The sequence below is a fragment of the Pangasianodon hypophthalmus genome, chromosome 13 (assembly GCF_027358585.1).
Source record: "Pangasianodon hypophthalmus isolate fPanHyp1 chromosome 13, fPanHyp1.pri, whole genome shotgun sequence".
In the NCBI taxonomy this organism is placed as follows: domain Eukaryota; kingdom Metazoa; phylum Chordata; class Actinopteri; order Siluriformes; family Pangasiidae; genus Pangasianodon; species Pangasianodon hypophthalmus.
In genome coordinates, this window is record NC_069722.1 from 1,577,322 (window position 1) to 1,603,777 (window position 26,456).

At 37.3% G+C, this 26,456-nt stretch overlaps 1 protein-coding gene across 1 annotated transcript in view; it reads left to right on the forward strand.

Moving 5' to 3' along the window:
- shank1 (SH3 and multiple ankyrin repeat domains 1) overlaps positions 1 to 26,456 on the forward strand; it is a 120,058-nt gene that overhangs the window by 52,636 nt on the left and 40,966 nt on the right. The window contains exons 3-12 of the mRNA XM_053239232.1: positions 6,538 to 6,741; positions 11,512 to 11,583; positions 11,819 to 11,927; positions 16,209 to 16,363; positions 17,866 to 18,033; positions 21,433 to 21,549; positions 23,049 to 23,126; positions 24,315 to 24,381; positions 25,293 to 25,462; positions 25,661 to 25,782. Coding sequence (XP_053095207.1) covers positions 6,538 to 6,741; positions 11,512 to 11,583; positions 11,819 to 11,927; positions 16,209 to 16,363; positions 17,866 to 18,033; positions 21,433 to 21,549; positions 23,049 to 23,126; positions 24,315 to 24,381; positions 25,293 to 25,462; positions 25,661 to 25,782 — 1,262 coding nt within the window. The remainder of the gene's footprint in view (positions 1 to 6,537; positions 6,742 to 11,511; positions 11,584 to 11,818; positions 11,928 to 16,208; positions 16,364 to 17,865; positions 18,034 to 21,432; positions 21,550 to 23,048; positions 23,127 to 24,314; positions 24,382 to 25,292; positions 25,463 to 25,660; positions 25,783 to 26,456) is intronic.

Below are 26,456 nucleotides of genomic sequence, written 5' to 3' on the forward strand. Positions count from 1 at the left end.
TCAGTTTTGCACGTGAATAATCCCGGCACTTCGGGCCTGTTCTACATCGCAGCTCATTTGGCCTCGATCAGCTGTAATTGCTGCGTAATTGCAGTTTAATGAGATCGGGGAGAGACGAGTGGTGTGCAGACCTGCCGAGCCTGCGGGACGACATCCAGGGCTTTATGAACACACCCTCACAAACACACAAACACACACTGTACACACGTACACACACCTCCTTGTGATAATACCTCAAACACTGATGAGAAAATAGACCCACATACAACCCTGAAACACCCCCTTAATCACTCCGATCAGGTCTTTGTTATAAAGTAGTGTTATAAACACTATTATCGCAAGCTAATTGAAATGAAGTAGCCTACGTAGGCCACACATTTTAGAAAACAGCTGCATATTTTGTGCAGATGTCAAGGCAGCATCATTTCTTCCGTAAGTATTTCCCATCATTTTTTTCCCCACTAGATCCTTCAGAGGTGTCCTTGGCCTCTTGTTTGCTTCTCTGACTAATCCCCTCATCCCCTCTTTAGCCACTCACTGACTCAACCATAGCCACGACACTCCACAAAGCAGAAGAGTGGTGAACTGTATGAACTCCTGTTAGAGTTTCCCAAAAGCCGTGTTGAAGACTCAGTAAATATGTGGAAAAGGTTGATGAGAATAAAAATGAACTTTTTGGCCTTGGTGGAAACCCAACATTGCTCATCACCCTGAGAACACCATTCCTGCAATGAAGCGTGGTGGTGGTAGCATTGTGTTCAGCATTCCCCTATACGTCTTGGTTGCTTCTCTGACTAATCACCTCTTTACCTGGTCACTGACTGTTGGTGGATGGTCTCTTCTAGACAGAGTTGCAGTTGTGCCGTACTCTTTCCATTTATTTTTAAAAAATGGATTTTATTTTCAAAGTTTGGGATTTTTTTTTGTTTTATAACCAAACCTTGATTGATACTTTTCCAGAACTTTGTCCCAGACTTATCTTGATAGCTCCTTGGTCTTGGTTCTTCCAGGAACAGGAGCAGCTGTATTTATATTGAGATCACGTGGCATGTTATTTGCACAGAGGTTGACTTCATTCAACTAATTGTGTGACTTATGATATCAACCATTTAGGAGATTCACAGCACAGAGAGGTGAATACTTACAGTATGCTTTTATTCAATTTTTGCATTTTTATTTGTAAAGAATTTTGCAAATAAACTATATTGATTTTTTTCTCCACTTCAGTATTATGGGTTATTTTGTGTAGATTCATGACCTATCCCCTATTAAGTCCATTTCAGTTGCATGTTGTAACACTACAAAATGTGGAAAAGTTCAAGGGGGTGAATACTTACGCAAGCCGCTGTACATTTTGTTTTTCCTGTGGCCATTAGTACACATTTACAGTGTCTTATTTTACCCCGTTGTGAATGAGATGGTCAACAAGCACACGAGTGTGATGGGCGAGTCCTGAACGCGATGCCTGCCGATTTTCCCATCCATCGCTTCCATTGTTTTGTAAATTATAAGTGTGTAAAAAATGTTCTATAAGTTAAGTAACGTATTATTGCTGTGGTATCATAAATGCTACCTAAAAGAAGAAAAGAGGGAAGAGAGGAGGATAGAAGAGTGAAAGAGAGGGCTGTAGACTTTAGGTAAATCAATGAAATGGTGTACGTTGGGATGGAGAGATAATGAAGAGGAGGAAGAGGAAACGAGTGCTGAGAGAACAGCAGAGTTAAACAAAACGGGCCAAAAAGCGAAAGAATGTCTGATCAATGGACACAGGAAAAGGAGGAATAGTGGAAGAATGAGGAATACTGAGAGGAGAGAGCAGGAAAGAAACGGAGAAAGAAAGAGGGAAAGAAGGAAGAGAAGGTTATTTCCCTGCAGAACTCATTAAAGACTTTCTAAATCCCCCTACACTTGTCCTGAAGAAAAAGACCTGAGAGAGAGAGAGAGAGAGAGAGAGAGAGAGAGAATGGGTGTTATAAGAGATCACAAGGCAGAGAGGAGAGAAAGATGATGCTTATGAAGTGTAATGAGAAATAAGTAGAAGAAAATGCAAGATAAGGCCTTAAGAAAGAAAAGAGAAATAGAGAGAAAAAAGAAAAAAGTCTTTGATACAAAAAAAAAAAACAGCAAGAAGAAAAAGAATGAGTGGACAGAGAAAGAGGGATACTGGGACAGATAGGTAGTGGTTGAAGATGGAGGGAGGGTTAGAGTGATAGATGAATGGAGAGGTGAAAGGCTAGAGAAAAAAGGTGAATGGGGAGATGGACTGAATCTATAAGAGAGAAAGATGAATAAATTAATAGAACTGGAGAGATGGATGAATTGGGTTATAAATGAAAAGATGGATGGATGGGGATATGGGTGGATGGATGAAGAGAGAATAGATTTGAGCTGGATAGATAAAGAGATGATGAAGGGATGGATGGATGGATGGCTGGATGGGTGGATGGATGAATGGAACGATGATGGTGAGTTGATAGAGTGGGAGATGGATGAGTGGGTAGATGCTGGAGATTTGCAAAAGGAGATGGATGGCTAGAAAGAGGATGAGGTAAGAGATGGAGAGATGAATGGGAAAAGGATGGAGAGATATGGTGGATGGAGAATGAATAAATGGGTAGATGGAGAGCTGAAGAGGCAGATAGATGAATGGATTGGTGAATGAATGAATGGGTGATACATAGATGGACAGAGAGATGATGGATGTAGAGATGATAGGTGAATGGAGAAATGATGGATAGAAAGATGGATGGAGAGATGATGAATGGAGACATGATGGATGGATGAAGAAATGATGGATACAGAGATGGATGGAGGGATGATGGGTGGATGGAGAGATGATGGGTGGAGAGATGATGGATGGAGAAATGATGGGTGGATGGAGAGATGATGGATGGAGAGATGATGGGTGGAGAGATGATGGATGGAGAAATGATGGGTGGATGGAGAGATGATGGATGGAGAGATGATGGGTGGAGAGGTGATGGATGGAGAGATGATGGATGGATAGAGAGATGATGGATGGAGAGATGATGGGTGGAGAGATGATGGATGGAGAGATGGATGGAGAGATGATGGGTGGATAGAGAGATGATGGATGGAGAGATGGATAGAGAGATGATGGGTGGATGGAGAGATGATAGATAGAGAGATGATGGGTGGATAGAGAGATGATGGGTAGATAGAGAGATGATGGGTGGATGAGAGATGATGGGTGGAGAGATGGATAGAGAGATGATGGGTGGATGGAGAGATGATAGATGGAGAGAGAGAGATGATGGGTGGATAGAGAGATGATGGGTGGATGGAGAGATGATGGATGGAGAGATGGATAGAGAGATGATGGGTGGATAGAGAGATGATGGGTGGATGGAGAGATGATAGATGGAGAGAGAGATGATGGGTGGATAGAGAGATGATGGGTGGATGGAGAGATGATAGATGGAGAGAGAGATGATGGGTGGATAGAGAGATGATGGGTGGATAGAGATATGATGGGTGGATGGAGAGATGATAGATGGAGAGAGAGAGATGATGGGTGGATAGAGAGATGATGGGTGGATGGAGAGATGATGGGTGGATAGAGATGATGGGTGGATGGAGAGATGATAGATGGAGAGAGAGAGATGATGGGTGGATAGAGAGATGATGGGTGGATAGAGAGATGATGGGTGGATGGAGAGATGATGGGTGGATGGAGAGATGATAGATGGAGAGAGAGAGATGATGGGTGGATAGAGAGATGATGGGTGGATAGAGAGATGATGGGTGGATAGAGAGATGATGGATGGAGAGATGGATGGAGAGATGATGGGTGGATGGAGAGATGATGGATGGAGAGATGGATAGAGAGATGATGGGTGGATAGAGAGATGATGGGTGGATGGAGAGATGATAGATGGAGAGAGAGAGATGATGGGTGGATGGAGAGATGATGGGTGGATGGAGAGATGATGGGTGGATGGAGAGATGATAGATGGAGAGAGAGAGATGATGGGTGGATAGAGAGATGATGGGTGGATAGAGAGATGATGGGTGGATGGAGAGATGATGGGTGGATGGAGAGATGATAGATGAAGAGATGATGGATGTATCAGAGAGCAGCACTGGTTAGCCAGCTGTATTAGTAATGTCTCTTTATTTTCCCGGAGCTGAGTTACTCGCTGTTTGCTGTATGAAGCGTAAACAGTGTTTTACGTTGAACAGGTTTAAGATTTCGAATCTTAAATAATGAAATCGTATCGTGGATGGAGAGATGATGGGTGGATGGAGAGATGATGGGTGGATGGAGAGATGATGGGTGGATGGAGAGATGCCAGACTGTGTCAGACTGTTTCTGCAGGGAGTTTGTGTGGATCAGCGAGAACCTCAGCTCGAGTCTCTGCAGAATAACCATTACGTTCCACTCTTATTAAATTATTACAATCACAGGATACACACTCAACCTGTACACCTCTAATCACTACTCACTGTGTGTGTGTGTGTGTGTGTGTGTGTGTGTGTGTGTGAGAGTGTGTGTGAGAGTGTGAGAGTGAGACAGAGCTACAGTACACACACACACACTCTCACACACATACTTGTATATACAAACTTGCATATAAACACCTACACACATGCACACACACACTTGTATATAAAAACTTGCATATACACACCTACACACACACACACACACACACACACACACACACACACACACACACTTGTATATACAAACGTGTGTATATATACACACACACAAACACTTGTATACACAAAGTTGCACACACACACACACACACACACACACACACACACTCTATACCATAGTGCTCTATCTCCTAGGGACCGCGATGTTTCCATGACAACCTGCAGCTTGCTTCTCTAATGACTTGGTTGCCATGGTGATGCAGGTTGGCTGTGCACAAAATGTGTCTTTGTACTGCACATGCACGGCTGCAGGCCCCACACACACACACACACACAAACATACACACACACACACACACACACACACACACACACACACTTACTTGCATATATGTTGCATGTATACTTATGATATATACATACATTCACTTGAAGATGCACACACACACACACACACACTTGTTACTATATATATATATATATATATATATATATATATATATATATATATATGTGCACTCATACATTCAGATACACACTCAGTATACTGATATACACTTGCAAACAGACACACAAACATAAACACATAATTATTGGCACCCTTAATGAAAGCGTGAAAAATGTATATTTTGCACCTTTCACATACGAGTACGCTATATAGTTCTTTAATTTAATGATTTTTTTTTTTCAAACAGTTTATTAATTTGATTCATTTCAAAGTGAAATTGAATCATTCAGAAACAGGTTTCCCTGAACACTAACACTCTGTTCTCGCATGCTGGAACCGAAGAAAGAAACTTGCACAAAACTGTAAAGACATTTTTCAAGGATGTCTCCACCATCACACACTGGACGGCTCACACACACACACACACACACACACACACATCTGTAATTCTCACACAGCTGCGTGTGGATCTGCAGAGCTCCGGTTCTGTGCACAATCTCTGATTGACAATCAGTCGTCCATGAAGTGCCTGAGTTTCCCTCGTTCCCATCGTCCATCCCGAGCCGCTGTGTGCTGCATTAACGCTAGGGTTTGACAGAAATAATAAATATTTCATATACTATATCATATTTGAGCTAAACGACTTGGTGTCCAATGCGTCTTTCTTTAGGTTTGCATTGAGGAAAATTTAAAAAAGAATTCAGTGTTCATTTCCTGGTGTTTTCTGATGAAAACCGTGTTGCAGCGTATGGGAGTTGAGTTAGAAATGAGTGGAAATCTGGAAAACAGCTGTTTTATGTTGTAAAAAAGGAAATATTGACCTTTCACAGAGTCAGATACACAGATAACAAGACATGAAAGTGTTTATGGAGAGCTTCTAAAAACAGAGAAAAAATATGGAATGGAAAAGATACGAGCACAGAGTGGGATAAAAATAAAAACAAAATAAAAATAATAATAAAACCAGAAACACAGACCCAACGATATGATAAAAGAGTGAGATAAAAAATATTCAAAATGTAAAAATAATAAAATCAAATCAATAAAACAAACATTCAAAAGTAAGAGCCCAAAACATAAAGATGTGTTTTGTTTGGATTCACAAACGCATTCACAAATATTAGTTTGGATATTCCACCTTAAAGTCTTATTGAAACTTTTTAAAAAATTTGAGAAGTTTTGTTATAATAATGATAATAATGAAAGTCTGTGAATCTAAACTTTCATTAAATGTTGTTGGTTTTTATAATTTGAAATAAGGGGATACAAATTTTTGCACTGCTGTAGGTAGAAGATACGTATGAATGTGTCTTTAAAATTGTCACTGCAGTGTTTTTTTTTTTTTTTTTAAAGAGTCAAATCTCTCTCTCTCTCTGTCTCTCTCTTTGTCTCTCTCTCGTCTCTTCCTCTCTCTCTCTCGTCTCTCTCTCCCTCTCTCTCTCTCTCTCTCTCTCTCTCTGCAGAAGTGTTTGCGTTTTAACCCCGAGGCGACGGTGTGGAAGGCGAAGCAGCAGGTGTTGTGTAGTCTCACCGAGTCTCTGAGAGACGTCCTGAACTACGGCCTTTTCCAGCCAGCTACAGATGGACATGACGCCAAGTTCCTGGAGGAGGAGAGGCCACTCCGAGATTACCCACAATCCTTTGAGAAAGGAGTGCCTTACCTGGAGGTAGCATTCAGGGGAATGTAGATAAAACTGGGTGTATGGTATAGTGTGTAGGGTGTATGGTATAGTGTGTAGGGTGTATGGTGTAGGGTGTATGGTGTAGGGTGTATGGTATAGTACATATGGTATAGTGTGTAGGATGTAGGGTATAATGCGTAGGGTGTATGGTATAGTGTGTAGGGTGTAGTGTGTATGGTGTAGGGATAGTGTATAGTGTGTAGGGATAGTGTATAGTGTGTAGGGATAGCGTGTAGTGTGTGGTGTGTAGTGTGTAGGGATAGTGTGTAGTGTGTGGTGTGTGGGGTTTATGGTATAGTGTGTAGGGTGTAGTGTGTATGGTGTAGGGATAGCGTGTAGCGTGTAGCGTGTAGTGTGTAGCGTGTAGTGTGTAGGGATAGTGTATAGTGTGTAGGGATAGCGTGTAGTTGTGGGGTTTATGGTATAGTGTGTAGTGTGTAGGGATAGTGTGTAGTGTGTGGTGTGTAGTGTGTAGTGTGTAGGGATAGTGTGTGGTGTGTGTGTGATTGAGATGATGTGTATGTGGTTTATTATTATCACTGGTTCCTCAGATCGTTTGTTGCCGTGGTGATTTCTCAGTTCTGCATTAAGGTGAGTCATGACTTTGGGAAATAAACAGATATTGACGAATTCATAAAGCCTCCACGCTCGATTTAAAACACAGCGTTTTGTTTCTAAGATCCCAATTTGTGCAGAATTAAATTAGGTTATTAGATTAGATTAAATTATTTGATTAAATTTAAATTAGAGGTTGTAATAGATTTGATTAGATAATGAATCGGATGTCAGATGAAAGTCCTCAGCCAAGCGACGTCGCTCTGCTGATTTCACTTTATCTCTCAGAGGGAACTGAATTCTCCTTTTACTCGTGTTATCTGTCTGATGTCCTTGGCGAATACTGAAAATCCTTCATGGACGCAGTGTGTGTGTGCTGGAACACAATGCTGAGGGAGTTTGTGACAGACGAGTGCAAGGATGTGAATTCTGAAATTCACAAAAGTATAAAAGTAGTACCATGAGTATCATAAAAATCCTACCACTTTATTTTATGATATTGTAACTCTGTACTGTGTAAAAGGTATTCAATAAGATATCATAAGTTCTGCCTGAGTCACATGATTCAGATCCTGCCTGAGTCACATGATTCAGATTCTACCTGAGTCTAATGATACACATTCTGCCCAAATCACATGATTCAGATTCTACCTGAGTCACATGATTCACATTCTGCCCAAATCACATGATTCAGATTCTAGCCCAGTCAGATGATTCAGATTCATCCTGAGTCACATGATTCAGATTCATCACGAGTCACATGATCCAGATTCTGCTGGAAGTCTAATGATTCACATTCTGCCCAAATCTCATGACTCAGATTCTGGCCCAGTCAAATGATTCAGATTCAGCCTTAGTCACATGATTCAGATTCTGACTGAGTTAAATGATTCAGTTTCTGCTTGATTCTAATGATTCACATTCTGCCCAAATCACATGATTCAGATTCTAGCCCAGTCAAATGATTCAGATTCAGCCTGAGTCAAAAGATTCATATTCATCATGAGTCACATGATTCAGATTCTGCTGGAAGTCTAATGATTCACATTCTGCCCAAATCTCATGACTCAGATTCTGGCCCAGTCAAATGATTCAGATTCAGCCTGAGTCACATGATTCAGATTCAGCCTTAGTCACATGATTCAGATTCTGACTGAGTTATATGATTCAGTTTCTGCTTGAGTCTAATGATTCAGATTCTGCCCAAATCACATGATTTAGTGTCTGGCCCAGTCAAATGATTCAGATTCAGCCTTAGTCACATGATTCACACAGTTCGGATTCTACTCCATAATGTTTAAAAGGTATTCAAGAATATATCATAAATTAGGCAAAAACTACAAGTTAAGTTGAGATCATGGATTTATAAGGTTCTGACAATATAACTGTTGTAACATGTCTCACATGTATTCCGTGGTTTATAAATAATATTTATAACAGTAGCACATTTTTGAAATTCAAGTGAATCAGAATTTAAAAGTTTGACTTTGCAAACACCATGAAGATAACAAACATCTCCACATGGGTAGAAAAAAGCATTACACACCTTAAACACATATGTCAAAACAACACCTTTACATCATTTTCATATCTAGCTGAGAAGCAAGGACTAGAAAAATAAACATTTCTTTGAATTTCTACAAATCAGATCCATTATATGCTCTAAAATCAACCTAAAAGGCAGCACGTTTGACCTCTCCCATTAGTATCAGAACTTCTGAATATCTCACTACCAACTAAAGTGCTATCCAAAATATATAAAATAATATCCAAATCCAACTCTACAGTTACCATAGCATGTAAAAAATGGGAAGATGACTTCACACCCAGAGAAGATTATTGTCCATAAATCTTACAGAAGATGTCCTTCATAGCTAATAACATGAGTCTGCACCTGATACAATACAAAATAATCCACAGAACTCACTACACAGGTCATGGGATAGAGAATGGGCTACAGGGAATCTGACATCTGCACACAGTGCATGCGAAGTACACCAGACGATTGCATACATAACGTATGGGACTGCACACCTGTTAAGCACATCTGGAAACAAATCACTAAGGAAGTATCTCGTACTCTAAATCACACCATCCCACTTTCCCCTTCATTCTGCATTCATTCTGGGATCAATATCACAAATTAAAGCAATATAGTCCTTCTTATAGCTCTAACCATCGCCAAGAAAACTATAATAACAGTCAAAGAATAACATTTATATCACACACTGGACAAAACTAATAATCAGCTACATAACAATGGAAATACTCTCTGCCTCAATCAAAAGTGAAATTATTAAATTGAACTCTATTGGACACCACTGATCTCCTACATACACCAGGGAATCACTTCACCACCATAACAATACAGTTCCTACAGACAAACCACGTAATCAAACACTCAAACATAATGCTCACAAACACACACACAAGTAGATTACACACACATACACGCGACATTCACAGAAACCAAAGGTGGTGTTATACGTATTAATGTAATACTAACCCTTAAATACGAAGGACAAACATCTGCAAATAGGGATGAAGTAAAATAAATAAAGTCTTAATGGTCCCCCAAAGAGGTGAGAAAAAAAGAATTTAAAGGGTAAATATGTAGTTTTTTTTAACAAAAATATAATACTTAATTAAAATAATAATACTTAATTTGCAATTTCTATATACTCTATAAGTAAATAGTTACCAGTGTAAAAATGTATTACATTAGGAACACAACAGTATTTGATGCTAATATCAATGTTTAGACATGACATTATCAACAACCACTCACTAATGAATTATTATACTATTGTAAGTTGTTTCCAACCATGCAATCTGATTGGTTGAAAGATGTTCTAGTTTTTTTTCATTGTTGTCATTAACCTTACTTGAACCATTACAAAAATTAAAAAATGTATATATATAAGTGCACACCATCGTGAACATTTTTCTCCGGTCTGACTTAGTGTGTCATGTCCTTCAGGTTATTATTATTATGTAATGGAACAAAAATCATTGTTAAAAAAAAAAACCCATCATTTTATCACTTACCTAACTGACAAAAACAAGAGGCGACATATCCTTTGCTGTCATTTTTAGTGATTTGTTCGAGTAATTTCACATCCGACTGTTCAAGCTGAGGCAGTGAGCGACGTTATTGACGTTTCCTTCGGCTGCTGTTACTGCTGATGGATCGAGTGATTGTATAGTGTTTGGTGTTGTGTAACTCTTACGCATGACACTATTGCTTTCTGCCTGAATGTCAGATGTGGCTTTTTCTTTTCTGTGCCAGTGTTTCTAACCAACTTTCTGTGATGCAGTGAACATGTTTGTAATTCTATTACATTAAATGGGTGCCAATACTTTCAGTTAAACAAGGCTTTACTGGTATGTTACGAGTTTCGCAAACTTAGATAAAAAGCAAGAGCTTACAAAGTCATAAAATAATAACAGTAATGTGTCAGATGATTCACTTTCTGCCCAAGTCACACAATTCTGATTCTGCCCGAATCACGATTCAGATTCATCCTGAGTCACATGATTCAGATTCAGCTTGAATCACATGACTCCGATTCAGCCTGAGTCACATGATTCAGATTCAGCCTGAGTCGCAAGATTCAGATTCAGCTTGAATCACATGATTCAGACTCTGCTTGAATCTCTTGACTCAGATTCATCCTGAGTCACATGATTCAGATTCAGCCCGAGTCGCATGGTTCGGATTCAGGTTGAATCACATGATTCAGATTCTGCTTGAATCACTTGACTCAGATTCATCCTGAGTCTTATAATTCAGATTCTGAGTTGAGTGATTCAGATTCTTTGCTGAATCACATGATTAAAGTTCTGTCCGGATCACGCAAGTGAGATTTTGACTGAGTCAAATAATTCAGATTCTTCTGCCTGAGTCACATGATTCAGATTCTGCTTAAATCAGGTGATTCAGATTCCGCCTGAGTCACATAATTTTCACAAGATTCATGTGAGCTGAAAGATTGGGATTCTGCCTGAGTTATGTGATTCAGATGCATAATTCAGATTCTGCCAGCCATAGCTTTTTTCTTTTTTTTACCACTTCCTGTGACAAAATATAATCAATTTCCTGTTCACTCCCGTAGACGATGTAATACAAACATGTTGTCGTAGTGTGTGTAGTGTTCCGTGTCTTTTTATGCTAATTGTGTTTCTTTGTGTTTCCTTCAGTTTCGCTACAAAACCCGAGTGTATAAGCAGACCAACCTCGATGAGAAGCAACTCGCCAAGCTGCACACGAAGGTACTCCACCGAGAGCTGTTCTGCTTTAATTGGAGCGAATAGTGTGTGTGTATGTGTGTGTGTGTGTGTTTGAGTTTGTATCCCATATGGAATATGTGAATTCCTCCATTGCCTCATTAGGTAGTTTTACAGTCTATGTGTTCGAGTGTGTGTGTGTGTGTGTGCTTGTGTTGCTTCAATGAGCCGAGTTGTGTGTTCTTCAGCGCTGCCGTGTCGTCTCTGTCTCCCCCTACAGGCCAGTCTGAAGAAGTTCATGGAGTACGTCCAGTCCGGCAGCGTGGAGAAGGTGGCTAAGCTCCTGGACAAGGGGGTCGACCCCAACTATCATGACCCCGATACAGGAGGTCAGAGGTCACCTTCTTATACAAAAGCATAGTAATCTACAATCCAGTAAATAAACCATACACTAGAAATTTGCTGTTCTTGTTACTTTGAGAAATGGGCGTGAAGATAAACAAAGACAACATAGTTATAACCCAGGTGTATAGTCGGGTTTGATTAAAATGAAAAGAACAGTTTTGTTCTTTGAAAATTTGTTGCTTGCTAATCAAGAGTTATTTTATAAAAACACTTTCAAACTTTTATGCAAAGTTTTGCTTGGAAAAAATACATTTGTTTGGGAAGTCTGTGACACGAAACTGTTGATCGCTGCACATTAGTTCGAAATCAAGTATAAAGGTTTAGATTTGTAATTCTAGAAAACTGATACGATTCAGTTTCTCCACACTTTAATAATAATAATAATAATACTAATACTACTACTAATAATTATTATTATTATTACAGCCTGAGTCACTTCATTCACATTTAATATTTTATATAATGTATAATTTTATGTAATACTTAATATTTGACAAATGATAAAACAAAATTGTGCAAAAACATGATACATGTGTAGATGCTTTTACAAAAAAAATATAAAATTTTCTAAAAAAAAAAAAAAGCACTATAACAAAGAGCAAAAAGCCGAATGAAATATAATTAATAAATAAATATTTTATATTATTTAGCTTTCAGGTTCACTGTGATATGGTTTTAAAATCCTCAAATTTGCAGTTTAAACATTTTATGGTATTTGGTTTAAGAACATTAAAAATAAACCTAAAAAATAAAAAGATGAGCATTTAGAAATGAGAAATTTTACTCTTTGGCTTGACACGCTACTGCGAAAAATTAAAAACACATTTGAAATATTTTAGAAACATTTATAAAATATTTAGGGTGCTTTATAGCTTTTGCACAGATTATTATTATGCGTTTCCTCCTATTTCTCAAATGATTTATTAATAATTTTAATGGAAATAGTGTCCAGAAAGCTGTAAGTTCTGATGATTGTTGGGATTTTTGGCGTTTTTATGGCCGCGTCTTTACGAGGTTTGCTTGTTTGGCTCCGTCTAGTGGACGTCCATCAGTGTAGTTTATATATAATATCTTATGTGTTGAACACTAACAGAGGTTTAGTGTATATGTGTCACAGATATTCGCCTCATTACGACTTACAGCTTTTTGGTGTTTATCTGGTTAGAAACGCTGAACTCTGTGACGTTGGAGCAGTTTGGTCATTATGAAGGCTCCGTAATTCCCATTTCATTAAAAAAAAAAAAAAAAAAAAAAAAAATCCTTTTTCACCCCAAATCAGTCAAAGCATGTTTAACACTGTTGGTATGACTCCGCCCCCTTTAGGCCCCGCCCACTGGTATTGTATTAGAGAGACGTAAGCTATAATGATGTGATTGGTAATAAGATTTCACTTTGAGCTTAAATACGCTATTTTATATTAAACTTGATAAATAATATAAAATATTTTGGGCTTCATGATATCATGAAATGAGTGCATGAGCATTTTGGTCTGTATTTGAGGAAAATAATAAACAAACAAACAAACAAACAAATAAGTAAATAAATAAAATCATGAACTACATTCTGATCACAGCATAGATTTGCTCATGCAAATAATTAGCTATTTAAAGGTGTTTAAATATTTAGAACGTAAAGCACATACATATGGATGCATTTATTTATTTATTTGTTTGTTTATTTATTTATTTATTTATTCGAGTCATTAGAGATATTTTGTGGAACGTTCCACTGACAGAACCCCAAACCTTCACCGTTAAACTGTAGATTTTAATAAAATTGCACTGAAATTCAATGTGACGTTTATTTAATGTTTTTTTTTTTTACATTATTGGGATTTGAATCAAACACGTTAAATTCAATGAGTTATAACTGAGTTATAAAATGAGTAATAAATGAAATAATTAGCGTAGTGGCTAATTGTTATCTCCAGCCCTGTAACATCATTAAAAATAAACTCAGAACCCACTTTCAGAATCCTGAAGATAGATTTCTGTTACTCGTGATCTACATTAGCCTCATAGTTTCTGTCAGACGAATCAAATCCAGGAATCGACTACATTTAAAAAAAACAAAACAAAACAAAATATCGTAAGTCTCGTGTTTAACGTGATAACTTGTTGGACTTGCAAAATGCCAAGCGTGAGCATGAAAGCAGGCTGACAGGACAGATTCAGAGATTAACACCTGTTACAGGCCTGAAGGGAATATTATTAGGGGTGTTTGACGCCTCACATGGCAGAGTGTGTGTGTGTGTGTGCGTGTGTGTGTGTGTGTGTGTGTGTGTATGTGTGTGTGAGAAGTGAGAGACGAATGGTTTTGTTTTCACGGTTTTGCTTCTCGGTGCTGTCACAGTCCTGCTGTTTTAGACACCAGCCTGTCAGACATGTTTCACATCAGACCAAAGCCTGCCAATGAGAGAGAGAGAGAGAGAGAGAGAGAGAGAGAGAGAGAGAGAGAGAGAGAGAGAGAGAGAGAGAAGGAGACAGACAAAGAGAGAGAGACAGAAAAAGAGAAAGTAAGATTAAGACAGAGAGACAGAGAGAGAGCGTAAGATTGAGAGAGAGAGACAGACAGACAGCGAGAGAGAGAGAAAGAGAGAAAGGTTGAGAGAGAGAGAGACAGAGAGAGTGAGAGAGAGAGAAGGAGACAGACAAAGAGAGAGAGACAGAAAAAGAGAAAGTAAGATTAAGACAGAGAGACAGAGAGAGCGTAAGATTGAGAGAGAGAGACAGACAGACAGCGAGAGAGAGAGAAAGAGAGAAAGGTTGAGAGAGAGAGAGACAGAGAGAGTGAGAGAGAGAGAGAGAAAGAGAGACAGAAAAAGAGAAAGTAAGATTAAGAGAGAGAGACAGAAAGAGAGTGTAACATTGAGAGACAGAGAGACAGAGAGAGGGAGACAGAAAAAGTAAGATTAAGAGAGAGAGAGAGAGAGAGAGAGAAAGAGAGCATAAGATTGAGAGAGAGAGACAGAGAGAGAGAGAGACAGAAAAAGTAAGATTAAGAGAGAGAGAGAGAGAGAGAGCGTAAGATTGAGAGAGAGAGAGAGAGAGAGAGAGAAAGCAAGACAGAGAGAGTGAGAGAGAGAGAAAGATGAAGAGAGAGAGAGAGAGAGAGAGAGAGAGAGAGAGAGAAAGAGAGCATAAGATTGAGAGAGAGACAGAGAGAGAGAGACAGAAAAAGTAAGATTAAGAGAGAGAGAGAGAGAGAGAGAGAAAGAGCGTAAGATTGAGAGAGAGAGAGAGAGAGAGAGAGACAGACAGAGAGAGAGAAAGAGAGAAAGCAAGACAGAGAGAGTGAGAGAGAGAGAGAAAGATGAAGAGAGAGAGAGACAGAAAGAGACAGAGAGAGATTTGCTATTTACTATTTATTTACTCTATTTCTAATGTATTTACTGTATTTATTTTATTTATTTATTTTATTTTATGGTGTATATGTACAGAATTATTGTAACCCTTATACTTTTGTCCTACAATGTACATTGATGCTTTGGCAATATTGTATGCAAGAGAAAGAGAGAGAGAGAGAGAGAGAGAGAGAGACGGACGGACACATAGAGATGGAACTGCAGTTCCAGGTATAACCACAACGTGGCAGCAGAGAGCCGACAAATGCTCCAATCTGCTGATTGAATATTATTATTATTATTATTATTATTATTATTATTATTATTATTATTATTGTTATTATTATTATTATTATTATTATTATTATTATTATTGTTATTATTATTATTATTATTATTATTATTATTATTATTGTTATTATTATTATTATTATTATTATTATTGCGAGTGCAGCGATGTGCCGTTTTGCAAACGAGTCGACTCTTTGCTGAATCTTGAGAGCCGACTCTCATATATGAACCTTTTTTTAAATAGATGTAGGAAATTATGAATGAATCTTCTGAATGAAACACGAGACACTCAGAAACACTGAGTTATTTTAATTCTTACTTATTATATATTATTAGTAATAGTATAAGTATAACAGTATAATATAAGTTATTATTATAATACAGTTAGTTATTATATAATGAAGTGTTTGTCCATGACCTTCTTCCTGCTTTACTGATTTAAACAGATGTTATAAAATGCAGCACAGTGTAACGCTGGTTTGTCATTAGAAGGTACCGAAAGATTTTATTAAAAAAAAGAGTCGACTCTTATTGGTGAGTCAAATGAACTGATTCGCAAGAAGAGCCAGAATTGCTATCACTTATACCCATCCTAAAAGTAAGTGTGTGTGTGTGTGTGTGTGTTATACAGAGACGCCCCTGACGCTGGCTGTACAGTGTGAGCCGGGAGCCGGTGAGGTCATCAGGGTTTTGGTGATGGGCGGAGCTCACATCGACTTCAGGGCCAAAGACGGACTCACACCTCTGCACAAAGCCGTCCGAGCTCACGCACACACCGCCCTGCTGGTAACCACACACACACACACACACACACACACACACACACACACACACACACACTAAACACAGCGCATCTGAACACTGACGTACAAATAACCATGTCTACTTTTGATACCTGTAACAAGTGACTGAACAGGACACAAATATATTTATTTATTTCTATTTATATCTCGCTATAGATATTAAATCAAGGATATGAAAGTGTAAAATGTGCTCATGATGCAGGCTTCTTCTGTGGCCTTTACATGGATGATATTATTAATTATATAATACAAGGTGTCCCATAAGTCCAGCATCACAAGGTTACTGTATATTTTAATATTTCTACAGACCGCGATGTATCTGAGCACGGAAGAAGGAATCCAGATAATTCTACTCAAAGGAATCTGTGGACATAGTCATCAGTTTCTGTAAATAAAATCCTTCGTTTCGCAGTTTTATGAAGCTGGACTTATGGGACACTCTGTAGTGTGATATTTATGGGTGTAATATTGTCCTCCGTAATGTTATTGAGAGTATTTATTTCCAAAACATACATTTCAGCGTGACATATTGTACTCCGAGCTTGAAAATCGAAACATCACGCAAGAAATATGAGCTTAGGTTCAAGTATAGAATCGTGCCGCTCCTCTGTCTCACTCAAATCAGACTTTCGTCCCATTCGTAAAATAAATTCCTGCACAATCTGTTGACTCAGAGGTCTAACACTAACACAGTTTAAATTTAAAAAAATAATAATAATTTTTGCCTTTCCTTTCACAATAAACAATATTGTTGACTGAGAAAACGCTTCTTTTGGAATCAGTGGTTCAGTCTGAAAATGTCGACGTCGAAATCATACAAGTGTCACGTGATTCTGACGATTCCAAGATGGCCGAACTTACTGCAATTCCCTTTTCTGTATTACGTGTTTTAATTTCATGTGTTACGCTATGACGTGCAAAGAAATTATGTTTTTATAAGTTCATGCAGTTGAAATGAACTAAAATTGCAGAAATGACGTAAAGGTCATGGGTCACACACTCTGTGTGCCTGAACACGGTGCCATTTTCTGACATTTTCACTAAAACTCCGATCTGGAAAAGTAAAAAAAAAAAAAGTGGATCGGATATTGGAGAAAATATATCAGATATATCGGATCCTTTAATAAATAGCAAAGATTAAAAGTGGATTTGGAAAAGAAATTTTGTTTTAGAATTGAAATGTGACTGAAAAAGAGACCTGACTGTTTTTCTTTTCTTTTATTAGGATCGATTTTATGACCTTTATACTTCATACTTTATTATATTGATTAGATTTACAGTGTAAGAGGTTTTTGTGTTACTGTGAAGTGCTTCAGTTTGAAGTGCTTCAGTTTAAAAAAAAAAACATTCTGAAGTGTAGTGGTTTCTAAAGAAAAAAGGTTTCAGTATCGGTATCAGAAGAAGTCGCATCGTGCCATCTCTAGTTTTCACACACACACACACACACACACACACACACACACTCACATACTGTGTGTGTGTTAGACTCTGCTGTCTATGGGATCGTCTCTGGACTATAAGGACCGCCGAGGCCTGACGCCGCTGTACCACACCGCGCTGATAGGGGGCGACACGTCCTGCTGCGAGACGCTGCTTTATCACAGAGCCAAGATCGGAGTGAGGGACGAGAACGGCTGGGACGAGACACACCAGGTACCTGATGAAAAAAAAAGCGTGTGTGTGTGTGTGTGCAATTTATACATGATGTCTGTCATGGAGTGTTTGCATGCATGGACCTGTCTCTGTCTCTTTCTTTTTTCCATCCCTCCATCCATCAAGTCCATCAGTCACTCCATCGTCACACAACGACAGGAAAGAGGACAAGGTACAGCATCATCCTGTCTAACATCATATACAGTACTGTGCAAAAGTCTTTCAGTACAAACTTTGTTATAGATGTTTATTTTCTGACTTCTACATTATTGATTCAGTACAAAAACATTTTAGATTCCAAACATTAGTTTTCCAGCACAAAATGAAATGTTACAGAAAAATGTTTGTATGTCAGTAAAGAAAGCAGCAGATTCCATAAGAGACACTTTTCAGATAAAAACATAATGAAGGCTGCTGGGTTTCGCTGCAGAAATAAGAAGCGAGTCGACAGTCAAAGTCTCCAGAAGAACTGTGGCTGCTTCTGCAAGATGCTCAGTAACACTTCCAGCTCATTTCCTTATAAAACTGCACACACTGCACCTCAGATACTGCTTTATTTATTTAAAGCGAAGGATCGTCACATTAAATACTGACTTTATTTCATTTGTTACTGTTTACTGCTCTTTATAGGATTTATTTTAATGTAGAAACATTTAATTTCATTATTTTTAAAGGCGTCTTTGCTCTACAGCATTTCTTTGCATGTGCCTAAGACTTTTGCACAGAACTGTTTATAAATAAAAATCACACATATAAATAATTACATACATACATTTCTGTAGTATGTCATTTGTAGCTAAATGGGTTCCTACTGCAAAAAATTAATTAAATAATTCTTTAAAAAAAAAAAAATTTATGCTTAAATGTGGAAAAACTGTCACATCATTTGTAACAGAAATTGCTATCATAAATATATAAATAAATACATTTCTGACATGTCATTTTTCAATTTGTAAAATTCCGAACTTCTAACGAAATAATGAAAAAAATGAAACTAATGAAAAAAAAAGCTTAAATGCTACATTACTTGTAGATAAAATAAAGCAAGCAAACAAACAAACAAACAAATAAATATTTTTGATCTGATGGTCCTGAGAAATTTCAGGTTTATTCCAAATATAGGCTGCCATCTATCTTCTATATCCTTTATATTATATTTTCATATTTTTCCTTTTTCTACTTGTATAAAAGTAAATCCTTGTTTATGTAAATTCCATTTTTATGTCAAAGACAGAAATAAAAATCATTTCACTGCACATCGTAACTAAAACAAACAAACAAACAAATAAATGTTTTTGATCTGATGGTTCTGAGAAATTTCAGGTTATTGTTAATATTCTTGCAAGATTATTTTTTGTATTTGAAACTGATTTCTTTATGCAAATGAGTCTTTATGTAATTAAAGAGAGACAACAAACAAACAAAAAAAAGTTATTCATTAATTTTGTTTTTGTCCACTTAAACTGGAATGTTAAGCTCCGCCCACTTTACAATCACATGAAAAATCCTAACAATGATTAACAAACGTGTAACCAAAATCATTTCTTTTTATCAGCAGAGTCTCGTGAGGAAAGCAATCAGTGAAATAACAACTGCATGGATTTTTGTTGTGTGTAAATGAATTAATGAATGAATTTATTTATTAATGATTAATGATTAATTTATTATTAATTTATTAATTCCCATCAGACATTTATGTACGACGAAGTTTTCGTGTCACTGTTAAAAAGTTCAGATTTACAGACTGTATTCCTGTCACACGTTTACATACAACGATGTAAAAAAAATTAAAACACAACTTTGAAAAATAAATGAATAAATTCAAGAAATAAAGCTGATCGATATATTATATTATATGTTAAACGTTATGATGTTAAAAGAATAAAGTATTTTGTTAGTCGAATCTTATTAAATGATCTGAACTGACTCTATTTTTTATTTTCTTTTTAATAATTAAAGTTAATATTTAGTAGTATTTAGAGAATAAGCTCTCAAAGTTAAAAGAAACAGAGTGATAATACTGTATTTCCTGAAAAGTTACAGCTTTACCTCTGACTGTTACAAAGCTCTGACACTGGAGACTCCTTCCATAAATGTTACATAAACACATTTCTCCTTACAGAAAATTTCAGTATATCGATGATTTTTTAAAACTGTTTATTGATATTTTAGATTACGCGGTGCGTCCGCTGTACGTGTCCCTGTGAATGAGCTGTTACTATGGAAACGATAACGTATTAGAACGAGCGCATTAATTATAAATAAACGTGCACTACTGTCAGAGCTGCTGTTCTAGAGAATTAATCAACACCTCCTGACCAATCAGAATGCAGAACTCAGCAGCGCTGTGATATAAAACAGTGATGTTGCTATTTTTTTTTTTAAAAACACAATCTGAAGCCTTGTTTTTTAAAGCGCTAGGAAGTAGCTGAGGTGTACGTCAGATAACGCTGCCAAAATGTCCTGATATCAGAAAACAAGGTGTGTGTAAGGTGTGTGTGTGTGTGTGTGTGTGTGTGTGTGTGTGTGTGTGTAAGGTGTGTGTGTGTGTGTGTGTGTGTGGTTTGTAAGGGACTGTGTCTTTTCATTTCTATTTCAAATCTGCGCTGTGTTCGCGCTGTCTCTCACATTCAGAGCAGCGTTAATTAATAAAGGTGTCAAAGTTCTGACAAGGTATAAAATAAAACTGTCTTTTTTTTCTCTGTCTCTCTCTCCGTCTATCTCTGTCTCTCCTTCTGTATCTCTTTCACACACACACACACACACACACACACTCTCTTCTCTCTCTCTCTATCTCTCTCTCTCTCTCTCGCTTTCTTCCACAACTCCTTCTCTGGCTGGACTCATCTCTTCTTTTTTCTTCTCTCTTCCTTTCTCTCTGTCTCTCTATTTTCTTTTTCTTTATTTCCCAACTCCTCCTCTGGCTGGAATCGTTTATTTTTTTTCTTCTCTCCTTCTCTCTCTCTCTCTCTCTTTTTCTGTTATTCCATAATCGCTTATCTGACTGGAATCATTTGTTCTTTTCTTTCTCTCTCTCTCTCTCTCTCTCTCTCTCTCTCTCATTATTCCACAACTCCTCCTCTGCTGGGAATCATTTCTTCTTTTTTCTTCTCTCTTGCTCTTTCTCTCTCTCTTTCTCTGTGTATGTCTCTCTGTTTCTCTGTTTCCCTTGTTCTTTATTCCACAACTCCTCCTCTGCCTGGAATCATTTCTTCTTTCTTCTCTCTCTCTCGTTATTCGATAATCCCTCCTTCCGACTGGAATCGTTTCTTCTTTTTCCTATCTCCTGCTTTGGATTCTTCTCCTCCTCTCCTCTCCTCTCCTCTCCTCGTCACCATGCTCTCTCTGTCCCGCTCTCTCCCTTCGTTCTTCTCCTTTTCCTCCTCGTTTCTTCTGCAGGCTTGTCAGAATGGAAACTCGCAGCATCTGGAGCATCTGCTGTTTTACGGCGCTGACTCTTCATCCCAGAACGCCTCAGGAAACACCGCCTTACACATCTGCGCTCTGTACAACAAGGTAAAGTCTCGTCTGCTCGTCCATCTACTCTGAGATCACGAGCGGGATCTCGAGCAGGTTTGAGATGTTTCTGTTGTATGAATTTGTGCATCTGAAGCAGGAAAAGTTGTGTTAATTTGTTGCTAGGCAACTGAGAAATATAGATGCCGTACTTAAGCTAACAAGCGACTGGAACGGTCTAAATAGCTAGCACTTAGCTGTTAAGTGTTTTATACAGTGACAATGAAATGAAAATATCCAGAATGTCAACATTTACCTCAGATTTGCTGGTAAATTAATAAGAAAATGCTTCACAAAGACAGCCACAAAGCAACAATTTTACTTCATGGACTTAATTTCTCTGTATGTGTTTCAGAAATATAGCTATAAATCAGTTCCTCTGAATTTTCCAGGAATCTTCATGATTATAAGCTAGCTGCTAATGACTGAGGCTAGCAATTTTGCAAGCTAACATGTCGTTATTAAGCTTTATAAAGACACAGTGACAGTGAAAACTGGACACATACATCATGAACATCAACATTTACCTCAGATGTGCTGATAAATTACTAAAAAAAAAATTCTGAACAATGAAAATTACACAGAAATCACACTTAGCATTAATTGCTAACCCAAAATTTAGACTTCATATACAGTGTTCATGTTGTATCTTCTAGTAAACACGTTGGATTTAATTTAAATGCAGTAATTCTACACAATGTTAGCAAAATATTAATAGGCTGTGTGACTTTACATACTTTAAAACATACTTAACTTACTTAAACATACAAAAAAAAAAGCTGTACTAGTAGCAAAGAGTTAAAAAACAAAAATAAATGATAGTGACAAAGCAACAATTTTACCTCATGGATTTAATTCCTCTGTATGAGTTTCTGAAAAATGTAGATATAAGTCAGTTACTCTGATTTTCCAGGAATCTTCATCACCATATGCTAGCTGCTAATGAGTAAGGCTAATGATTTTGCAAGCTAGCACATAGTTGCGAAGCTTTATATAGACAGAGAGACACTGAAAACGAGACAGAAACATCAGGAACATCAACATTTACCTCAGATATGCTGTTAAATTGCTAAGAAAATATTCAGAACAACTGAAATTATACTGAAATTGCACTTAGCTTTGACTGCTAATCTAAAATTAAAATGGAAGAAAAACTTATAACAATAGTTTCGTCTTATCCTGTCATATACGATGACCCATGAAATGTTAATAAGAAACAAAATAAAACTTGAAGGGGGTGAGTGTATGTAGCTAACACAATTAGCTAGCTTTGCTAAACTAAGTTTAGATCTAATCTGATTTTTTTTCTGATTTGATTCGTGCGTTATTTAATTTGTGTTTAAATAGTTAGCTTTAGAAGATTCTCAACGTTTCTCATTGGAACTTTAAAAAAAATAAAAACTCTGCATAGGCCACACCCACAAGTGACAAATTACAAGCGACGTAAGCGAAATTTTCCTTCATCACAATCGCAGTGTGTTTTAATGTTTGTCGTACAGGAGAGCTGCGCACGAATCCTGCTGTACCGCGGAGCAAACAAGGACATAAAGAACCACAGCGGACAGACGCCGTTCCAGGTGAGAGAGCAACTGTGGAGAACCAGGAACCAGTGAAGAACATCTAAAATAAATCCTAAGACACTGCACATGTGTTTCTTTAAGGCTTCTTCAGTTCCTCTCTAGAGGAATCTCTAAAAGATTCTACATTGAACCCTACAACAAAGTGTTTTTGCGTCACAAATGGTTCTACAGGGAAGCTAAGAACTCTTAATTATCCAGTGAACCCTTAAAGAACCCTTGGAGAACCCTGTATACAGTACAAGAGTATACAGTATGTGCATAGGTGTGTGGTACAAACTCCAAATTGTTGCTCATTATTTTCTTCTTGATGTCTAGAACATTCTTAGGTTCTTTAAGGGTTCATTAGATGATTAAGCCTTCTAAAAGGTTCTACTTTCTGATTAATAAACACTCTGCTCTAAGAAAGTTCTACATAGAACCTTCCCTCAAAGTGACAACCTTAAGGGTTCTCAAGTTTCTATTAGAGTACACCCTTAAAAAGGGTTCTTCAAGATTTCTCTGAAGGTTCATTGGATAATTATGGGTTCTTAAAATGGTTTTACTGGGAACCATATTATAGAACCCTTAAGTGAACAATCTCATAAAAGGGTTCACGAACTCTACTTAAAGTGTTTATGGGTTCTCTCTTTTCTGATAGGGAAAACACTCGGTTCTAGAGTTTTACATAGAATCTTTCCTTAAAGGAACAACCAAAGAAGGGTTCTAAATAAAGGGTTCGTTCTTGGAAAAAAAAGTTCTTCATGGGTTCTTTAAGGGTTCATTGGATATTTAAGTCTCCTAAAATGGTTTTCTGTTAGGGAAACACTTTTTTGTAGGGTTCTACATAGTACCTTAAAAGGTTCCCCCAGAAAGACATCTACAAGCTTTTTACGTTTTTATTGAGAGAACACTCTTAACAAAAAGGGTTCTTCAGGGGTTCTTTAAGAGTTCTCTTAAAGCCTCCAAAAAGAGGAATTTTTTCTGAGAGGGAAACAGTTGTAGGGTTCTACATAGAATCATTCCTCAGACGGACAACTGAAGAACCCGTAAAAGTTCTAGATTTTCTAGAAGTGCATGTTTTGCCAGGGTTTGAGCTCCTCTCTCATTGGGAAAGCAACATAATGACTAATAATGTTTTCGACTGTTGCTTGTTTTGGCCTATTTTGACACACGTGTGTGTGTGTGTGTGTGTGTGTGTGTTTCCAGGTAGCTGTGATGTCAGGACATTTTGAGCTGGGAGAGATCATTAAAAATCATCGGGATTCAGACGTGGGTGAGTCACACCTTTCAAACCTTTATAAGAATCATAATAACCTTGACCACAAAAATTTTGAGAATTTAATTAAATTTAATTATCAGTTTAATTACAGTTTAATCGCTATGTTAAAACACTAAGCCATAATTTTTGCCATTATTTGTAATTATTGTTACTAATATTTCACAAGTCATCTTCCCTTTATTTCCCTTCTTCCTGGCTAAAAGAAATTCTGACTGCAGCAAAAATGTATTTTATAAAATATAATTTAACTATTAAATTATTAAGCACATTAAACAAACATGTAATATTATATGCATTTATTATATTCTAATTATAATAATTATAAATAATATATAATTATTATATAATAATAAGTTGAACTGTACATTTGGAACATTTGATACCATATTAACAACTCTTTTCCTCATTTTTAAAAAATTTATAGCTTTTATTAAATTATTTAAAAAGTACCGTGTCTATTAAAATGATAGCATTTAATAAAAGTAAATATTTTTACTAGTTTTAAAGATTTTGAGCTTTCAATTAAACACAGTTATGTTTAGGGTTGTGATTATAATAACTAAATAATAATGATCTATCAAACAAACAAACAAACAAACCACTAGCCGGACTTCATGGACATGTAAAATACACCATGTTCTCGGACTAAGAGCACAAAATTCAGCTTATTCATTGTCAAATGTTGGTTTGTTCATTTTGATTGACATTTTTCTAAAAGTTCAGTATTTTTTTCTTTTCAATAAGATTTAACTAATATTTGTTATTATTATTTCAGAGAGTAGTATGTAACTATCTGCAGCAGCATAGCAGCATAGCACGGTAAAATCACGCTGGATGGGTTTGTGTTCCTCATTTTGTGTGTGTGTGTGTGTGTGTGTGTGTTTTCCAACTTGTGTATGCTGCAGTGCCGTTTTTGGAGTCGCCGAAATTTGCGCCCCAGAGACGGGAGAGCGGGCGCACACTGGCTCTGCCTCATCCACACCCGTTCCTCCGTGCCAACAGCGACAACAGCATGAACATTCCCGAGTGGCTGGCATTCCCCAACGCGGTCACACCCAACATCGTCTCTGTGCAGGTACACAACTTTGAGTGTGTGTGTGTGTGTGTGTGTAGGTCAATACTTCAGGTGGAAGTGAAATTGTCCTTTAATTATAATTGAACTCATAATGGGATGCATTGTTTGTCCATATGTGTGTGTGTGTGTGTGTGTGTGTGTGTGTGTGTGTGTGTGTGTGTGTGTGTGTGTGTGTGCGCGTGTGTGTGTGTGTGTTAGGGTCTGAAACATGGCGGTACCCTGCGCAGCTCCAGCAGTCCCCGGGGAGCCCGAACGCGTTCACCGTCCCGAGGCCGAACAGGAGACAGAGACGACCGCAGCAGACAGAGCCGTAGACAGGGGTGAGAGTCAAATGCACTGAATCACAGCGAATCACTTTGTACCAAATGCACTGAATCACAGCGAATCACTTTGTACCAAATGCACTGAATCACAAATCAAATCTAGTGAATCAAACTGAATTTGAAATGAACGAATCACATCGAATCACAATACATTATACAGAATCACACCTGGACGTGCATATCTGAATCACACTGAATCAGTCTCGCTTTCATCACATTCAATCACACTGAATCATATTCAGTTAAACCAAATGATTCCAAATTAATGTTACTGAATAAACAAATACTGAATAATCACACTAAATTATACACACACACACACATAATCATACAGCACACACATAATCACTGTCAATAAATTATACACAATCACACTGAATCATTCGCCTTTAACAGTACTAAATAAATCACACTGAATAAAAATGGATCATATCAAATCATTTACTCTGAATCACATCAAATCATAATAAGTCACACTGAATCACATTGAATCACATGCAGTCGAACTGAATCAGTCACAGTGAATCAAAATAAATCACACCGAATCAAACATGTACACACTCTAAATAAATCACACTGAATCAGTCTCACAGAATCACATTAAATTACACTGAACTGTATTCAATTAAACCTAATTATACCAATTTATTTGTGCTGAATTAAGAAATCAT